General features: G+C 36.2%; 1 protein-coding gene across 1 annotated transcript; it reads left to right on the top strand.

The window, feature by feature from the left end:
• Positions 1-2,583: 2,583 nt before the first annotated feature.
• Positions 2,584-3,075, top strand: LOC107867083. Its single transcript, XM_016713229.1, has 2 exons — positions 2,584-2,639; positions 2,757-3,075. The coding sequence occupies exons 1-2, from the start codon at positions 2,584-2,586 to the stop codon at positions 3,073-3,075; spliced, it is 375 nt and encodes a 124-aa protein (XP_016568715.1).
• The last annotated feature ends 5,503 nt before the right edge of the window (positions 3,076-8,578 follow it).

The raw sequence follows: 8,578 nt of genomic DNA on the forward strand, positions 1-8,578 counted from the left end.
ATTGCAATGGATCTAATGCGTGCATTAACATCCTTAAAAACACTATTATCCCTCAAAAAAATTCCGCATCCTTTTCAATATATATATTGAGAGTATTATGTAAAAGAATTTTTTTTTAGAAATTATATAATTGATGTTATTTTAAATACATCGAACCAAACACTGCATAAGAAAAATACAAGCATAACTAATGCAAGTATAGTTAACACAAGCATTGCTAATACAAGCATTACTAATACACCATATTTTGTATTAATCTTATACGCCCTACCAAACGACCCCTTAATGTTTTGCAATAATGAATTACATCGTGTCTATTCATTATGTTCACTCGAGTGATTATTTCTCCAGAACACAAGTGTTTAATGTCTTCTAACGGTACGTAATCTTGTGTCGTGCTCCATAATTGTTACTTCCTCTGTTCAAGATTATTTGTCCATTTTGACTTGACACATAGATTAAGAAACAATAGAAAAAATTTTAATATATCACTCATTTAATATAATAAATTTAGAACCCGTTTGGCAATGAGAATTTTTCTCTTTTTTGATACCATTCAATGCCCTTTCACAATAATTATCGAGTGGTACTATTACAAATTTGGATTTTGCATCTGATATAGCGATCGCTCTTTAACATTCCTTTTGCATAATATCTACTGACCGACCAACGTCACTGAACCTAACGGCCGACGCCGGCGACGGCGTAGCAAACGCCAGCAATAGGTAAGGGTGCCCTTTGTCCCTTATTTTTTCTCTCTCCTCAGCCCCGTCTCTCTCTTTCTCTCTCTCCCTTCCCCTCTGTCCTGCTCCCCCTAGACACTGCTATCGCCAGCGGATTTAGGGTTCCCGATGGCTCGACTCCACTCCGGCAACGGGTAAGGGTACAACACTAGGCAGACAAGACAGGTTGGTACGAAGACAAGCCAACGTCTAGCTTCCGACAGGTCCTAGAGGGCACTCCGGTGACTTTTCAATGACGCACTGGCGGGCTTGTTCCCAGGCGAATTATCTCCGGCAACCAATTTTGTCAACAACATCGCCGGAACTAGCATCACGCAGGATTACCCCAGAGACATCTAAACTTTGAGTTTTTAGTTACTTCTTACAATTTAGTTTCTTTGTATTATTGTGTATTATTGTATTATATTGGATTATATAGTATTATTTTATTTCTTAGGACTATAGTTGTGATGGGTTATTTTCGCTTATTTGTGGAAATTGTTGTATTGTTCTAGTTGTTAGACCGAATAGGGTATTTTGTGCGTGACTGCTATTTCCCTACTGTTGCCTTGTTTATTTGCTTGTCTGTTTGGGGCCTTGTTTTGCTCTGTGAGTAGTGGCGGTGGGGGTTAACGGTGGAATAGGGTCTTGTCTATGGAAGCTGGGGCGGGGGGTCATTTTGGGAGGGGGAGAAACGGGGAAAAATAGGGTGCGTATGGGGTATAGGTCGGGTGTTACGGCTGGATCGGTGAGGGGTGCGTGGTAGAGGTAGGCGAGATGGGAGAGAGGGTAGGTTGAGGGTAGGGTTTTGGAACATAGGGACCTTTCAGGGTAAGTCTGTTGAGCTGGTGAAGACTCTTAAGAAGAGGAGGATTAACATTGCATGTGTTCAGGAGACTAAGTGGGTAGGGTCTAAGGCTAGGGGTGTGGATGAGTACAAGTTGTGGTACTCAGAGAGTGAGAGGCATCAAAATTGAGTGGGCATCTTAGTGGATGAGGAGCTTAAAGGGCAGGTGGTGGAGGTTAGGAGGGTCAGTGATAGGCTGATGTGGATTAAGTTGGTCATTGGGAAATTTACGTTGCATGTGTGTAGTGTTTATGCACCACAGGCGGGCTTGGACGAGGATGTGAAAATGGGTTTTTGGGAGGCTCTAGACGAGGAGGTGAGAAGTGTGCCTAACTCGGGAAAAATTGTCAAAGTGGGGGACTTCAATGGGCACATCGGGGTTTTATCGGGAGGCTATGATGTGCATGGGGGTTTTGCTTTCGGGATAAAAATGGTGAGGGAGCTGCCCTGTTAGATTTTTCGAGGGCTTTTGGGCTGGTGGTAGTGAACTCGAGCTTTCCGAAGAAGAAGGATCACCTGATTACCTTTTGAAGCGCGATCGCCAAGACTCAGATTGATTTTATGCTGCTTAGGAAGGGGGATAAAGCGTTTTGTAAGGACTATAAAGTCATTATGAGTGAGTATCTTTCGACCCAGCACAAGCTTTTGGTGATGGACTTGATAATCAAGAAGAGTAAAAAGAAAAGGGCCAGGGAGGGTTGACCTAGAATTAAGTGGGGAGGGTTGACACCAGTTAGTGCGCTGGAGATAGGGAAGAAGGTGGCGACAATGGGGGTGTAGAAGTGTAGGGGAGATATGGATATTATGTAGGATAGGGCTGCCAGCTGCATCACTGAGATTGCAAGAGAAGTGTTGGGTGTTTCGAGGGGTCGGGTAGGCCGGCATAAGAGGGACTGGCGGTGGAATGAAGAAGTTAAAAAGAAAGTGGAGATTAAGAAAGGGGTGTATGTTAAGTTGATTAAGAGTAAAGAAGAATATGAGAAGCGGGTGAATAGGGAGGTGTACAAAGTGGCAATGAAGGAGGCTAAGTTAGCAGTTACGGCTGCCAAGACAACAACATTTGAGAGTCTGTATGCGGGACTTAAGAAAAAAGGCGGGGAAAATAGATTGTATAGGCTGACTAAAGCTAGGGAGCGGAAGGGTCGTGATATCGATCAAGTGAAGTGCATTAATGGGGAGGATGGTAGAGTTTCGGTGGAGGATATCCATATTACGAGGAGATGGCAGGAGTATTTTCGTGGACTATTGAATGAGGAGGGGGACACAAGCATTGAGTTAGGGGAGCTGGAGCACTCGGAGGAAAATCAAAATCTCAGCTACTGCAAATATTTTAGGGTTGAGGTGGTCAGAGAGGCTATTCGTAGGATACGGAGGGGTAGGGCGACAGGGCTGGACGAAATTCTGATGTATTTTTGGAAGTTTACTGGTGGAGCAAGTTTAGGATGGTTGACTGATCTGTTTAACGCTATTTTCAAGTCTGCGAAAATGCCTGAGGCCTTAAGATGAAGTGCGATGATTCTATTATATAAAAACAAGGGCGACATTCAGAGTTTTAACAACTATAGGGGTATTAAGCTGTTGAGTCACACTATGAAGATTTTGGAGAGGGTAGTTGAGTGGAGATTGAGGAGGGTTATGTCTGTTTCGGAGAACCAGTTTGGATTTTTTCTTAGTCGCTCGACGACAGAGGCAATCCGCTTGGTAAGGAGATTGGTGGAACAGTATAGGGATAGAAAGAGGGATTTACACATGGTGTTCATCGACTTGGAGAAGGCGTATGACAAAGTCCCTAGGGAGGTGCTTTGGAGATGCTTAGAGATGAGAGAGGTCCCAGAGGTGTACATCAGAGCTATTAAGGACATGTACGAGGGAGGAAAGACTCAGGTGAGAACAGCGGAAGGAGACTCAAAATATTTTCCGGTCGAGATAGGGTTGCATCGGGGATCAACTCTCAGTCCGTTTCTGTTTGCGCTGGTGATGGACATGTTGACTCGGAGTATTCAAGATGAGGTACCTTGTTGTATGTTATTTGCAGATTATGTAGTACTAATTGATGAGATGCGGGGGAAGGGTGTGTGTGTGTGAATGATAAATTGGAGGTTTGGAGGTAAACTCTTAAAGCTAAGGGGTTCAGGTTGAGTAGGTCCAAGATGGAGTATATGGAATGCAAGTTTAGTGACTCGAAGCAGGAGGACGGAGTGATGGTGAGGGTGGATTCCCAGGATGTTTGTAAGAGGGATAATTTTAAGTATCTCCGGTCTATGATTCAGGAAAATAACAAGATTGATGAAGATGTCTCTAAACGTATTGGTACAGGTTGGATGAAGTGGAGGCTCTCCTCGGGAATGTTGTGTGATAAGAAGGTGCCTTTAAAGCTTAAAGGTAGGTTTTACAGAGTGGCAGTCCGACGAGCCATGTTGTATGGTGCTAAGTGTTGACTAGTTAAGAACTCCCACATTAAAAAATTGAAGGTAGTGAAAATGAGAATGTTGTATTGGATGTGTGGACTTACTAGAGGGGATAGAGTTAGGAATAAGATTATTCGGGAGAAGGTGGGAGTGGCGTCGGTGGAAGACAAGATGCAGAAGGGAAGACTGAGATGGTTTGGGCATGTGATGAGGAGGGGCATGGATGCTCCAGTTCGTAGGTGTGAGAGGCTAGCTTTGGATGATTTCATGAGGAGTAGAGGTAGGCCGAAGAAATACTGAAAAGAGGTGATTAGACATGACATGGAAATGTTAAGCTTACAGAGGACATGACCCTAGATAGGAAGGTGTGGAGGTCACGGATAAGGGTAGAAGGCTAATGCAAGGGTGGGTTGTATCTTGTAGTTAGGGAGCTCTTGCGTAGACGGGTTAGTAACCCTAGGAATGTGTCCATTGGTAGGAACTGCTAGTGTATACTATTACTAGGTGGGTGTCCTTTTCTTATTTCTTATTTTATATTACTCTTATTTTCGTGTCTCTCATATTTCTATTTTTATTAGTCCTTATTTCTTATTTCGGTTATGCCACCAATCCTATTTTCGTGTATTACTTTGATCTTGCTAACTATTCTTCATCTTGAGCCGGGGGTCTATCGAAAATAAACCCTCTACTTCTTCGGAGGTAGCGGTATGGACTGCGTACATTTTACCCTCTCCAGACCCCACTTGATGGGAATTCACTGGGTTTATTGTTGTTGTTGAATTTCACTTTGGTGAAAATTGTAGTGTTTGGCAGTAAGAATTTCAAATAAAATTTGAAATTGTATTTGGAAAAGTGTTTTCACCTTTTTCACTTCAACTTCTCTCACAAAATTTTTTTAAAAAAACTTTAATTCTAATAATCAAATACAACTTCAATTTTAATAAATTTTAATTTTCATGGTCAAATGCCTGCTTAATGCCTTGAAAAATATATTAAATGATGAAAAATATTTTAGTAAAGATAAAAATAGATAGAAAAGGGGAATTGATCATACAAGACTCATGTATTGAATGGAACCACTCACTATAAGAAAACACAAGTGAAAATTAAGAATTTCTACGATTGACATGATAAAGCCATGATAACCTACACTAATTTTTCTTTCGTTTGTCGCAACTTTATTTAGATAATGTATATAATCAAATTTTGGTTGTAAATTATTTTGTTGTCGAAATATGTAATTTGTTTAGATTTGATTAATGTTTCTTTCTTGTTGAAAGTTTATGGAAGAAGATAGATCTCCGCTATAATGGAGTATATGGTAAGAGATGTACGTGAAAAATTAAGAACTTTTATAAATTTTTAAGAAAATCTAGCCTTGTGGAGAGAAAAGCGAATGCAACGCTTTAATGTTGGTGTTCAAACCATTAAGCTTCCATATAAGATATATGTGAAAAATGACGTTGTTACTATCTTTCAAGTGTGCAGTGTAGATCATGCTTCCTTCTGACATAAATAATTCAAAGTAAGTGAAGTTCTCCCTCATCTATACTTTACCCCTATCCTCTATTTTGAGCATATGAACGTTTCTACAGACTAATTTCTCTACTATATGAGCATTTCTTAGCTTTGTGCATAACGTGTTTTAAGAATTAACAGAGTTCTTTAAAAAAAAATAATGACATCAACTTTTAACTTACATAAATGTAATTATTTAACTATCCTTAAATTAGTTGACATATAATATATATGAAAGGCCAACATCAATTGCTTTCAAGTTGAAGGAAAATATACTCATGGTGTAAAAAGTCAATTCAATTCATATGAACACAGTATATTTTCTAATTTGTTATTTACCTGACAATGTGAGATGAGTTTAGTTGAGTTCGTACTTTTTCAAGTAACATAAAAAGAAACACTTTTGAAAGTAAATAAGCTTGGTCATATGGACTTTATTTGGGTTTAATCTAGAACGAATATCAAAGTTATTTTAGTCTATTATAATGTGTTCTTGCTTAAGTATATTTTTTATCTTATAATTTTAAAAAAATATTATTTATTTAATAATATAAAATACACATAATTATAATTTGTTTTTCTCGATATATTTATTAACAATTAACGCGCTATATACACGTGCAAAGCACGTACTAGTATATATATATATATAGATTAGTTAGAATGAATTGTGTTATTCTATATCTAAATTGATAAAAGATGAAAAAAAGATTATGGCTTTCAGGAGTTTCACTTCATGTATTATAGACAAAAAAAAAGGTATTATAGACAAATAAAATTAAGAAAATAACTTAGTACAACAAACAAATAGAGCTTCGAAAGATATTTTCATATAATAAAGAGATAGTCGTTAATGAATTTGACGTAATACTAGTTATAGTAATTTGTTAAGTCAATTAAAATTGTAAGCATAAACTTTAAATAAAAATGCGGTGAATTTTACGACTTCTTGAGGCGAATGCGCAGAATTAAAAGAGATGACACTTTTATGTGGTTAATTTAACTACCTAATAGATGATGAGAATATACACACAAAAAAAAATCTTACTTTAAATTGAAAGTGTCTAATTTGAACACTTTTTTAGAAGTTTAGGTGTTCGATTGAAATAAAGCTTAGTCTGAAAATCTTAATAAAATATTCGGATAAATTAAAAAGGTTAATTATATATTAAAACTAATATTTAAAGAACATTTTAATACCTTATACAATCTTTAATTTAAGGTTATAAAATTTTATTTTTTAAATTCCATACTTAACCTAATTAAAACATTAAATTGAAATTGAGAAAATACTTACTTTTAATTAACACTTTAAGTCTACTTTTGTTTGAATGTACCGGAACAAAATAATTAGAAAGCAAAAAGAAATTGAATGATAATTGTTAGTTTATTGTTACTTCAAATAAATGGATTTAAAATGAATGGCAAGGAAGAGGATCCACATGTTTAGAAACATGTAGAGATCGAATGTGATTTGATGATACATTAACACGTGGCAATTTTGGTAATCACTAAACCTTGATTGTGGAATGTGATTGATAAATGACACAATAGTAATTATTTCAAAGTTGGTCGTTGTTTTGGTCATTGTATATTCTGAATGCATAATGTACATTCATTTTAAGTTGAATTTTTTGTATTTTGACAAAAATGTCCTTGGTCGTTCACTTCTTTACCTTTCTATATAGTAATATATGTTCGTAAAGTATATGACAATATGTTTGTGAAGTATTTAAAGCAAACCTACTTTTGATCCGAGTATGCTTTTATTAGAATTATGTATCCACGGTGGTACAATGCTTCGATAACAAAATGATACGATAATTAAGAAATCTCAAGTTCTAAGATAATGAAAGTACGTATACAAGTGATAATATGTTTGCCCTGCTACTTGCATGTATATATTGACTATTTAGTCACAACTTGTTCATTTTTCATGATCGTGTAAAGAGCAAATAAATTCACCATCCACAACAACATTGTGTCACACATTTCAACGATAGAAGATTCTAGAGTTTCAATTAGAAATACAAAATTTACTAAGGGCAACAGCTTCGCCCCTAACCCTCCTTGTAGTCAAAAGAAGGTGCCTCAATTCAGCCCAGGTAAAAGGCACATATTTTCTTGGATTAGAAATTGGATGAATTAGGTGAGGAGGGCATTCAATAGTTGCATTACTTGTTGGACTCATGAAATAGGCTATTGATAGTCTTTGCTTCTCCTTATTCACCACTGCCCTGTGTATAACACTCTTTAACCTTCCATTTGTCTAAGCCAGTAAAACAAAAATACATAGGTTTGATTTATCATAACTATTCAAAACTATAATCACGTGGTATTTGACACGAGGGAAGTTATTTTTCTCAAAGATATGCTTATTCTCTCACGTTTGGTTGGTGAATTAATATAATGCCAGAAAATTAATATACTAAAGTTAATAATAATTTTAACAAATCAAATAGTTTGAAATAATTGAGTCCTTAAAATTATTAATAATGTCTAACAATTAGTTGGACTGTTTAAGAAAATAAAATTAAGATAGTTGCTAGGAAAATGGCATCTGTCCATAAGTGAAGAAAGTTAGCTTTAATACGATGAAAGTCATTTTTCATGAATAATTACTTTTCTAAAAAAAGATATTTATTCTCTGATGTTTGATTGGTAACTTAAAGTATTAAAGATTAAAATAGTACTAAAAAATTAGATAGTGCTTTGAAATTTTCTTTTTTGGATAATAAAGACTAATATTATTGTCTAGATGTTCAGTTGAAGAAAAGAAATTGACCCGTGAAGTTAAAAGTAGTGGCAAGGAAAACGACTTGTGTCCACGAGTGAGTGAGGGAAGTCATTTTTTACTTTTAATGCTTTACAAACTATTTTCCTTAATCATGGTAACCAAAAATTCAATTTTTTATCAAAAAATATATATTTTTTTAAATAACTTCCATCACATTAAACATGTTGAATTTAAGAGAAGAGCCTTATCATGTGGCGATGGGATCGTTTTTTAATTTGTGATCCATTTTGTGTGGGATAAAGAGTAAATTACTACAAAAGATTGAAATTAATTACGAATTGTTTCA

The sequence above is a fragment of the Capsicum annuum genome, chromosome 1 (assembly GCF_002878395.1).
Source record: "Capsicum annuum cultivar UCD-10X-F1 chromosome 1, UCD10Xv1.1, whole genome shotgun sequence".
In the NCBI taxonomy this organism is placed as follows: domain Eukaryota; kingdom Viridiplantae; phylum Streptophyta; class Magnoliopsida; order Solanales; family Solanaceae; genus Capsicum; species Capsicum annuum.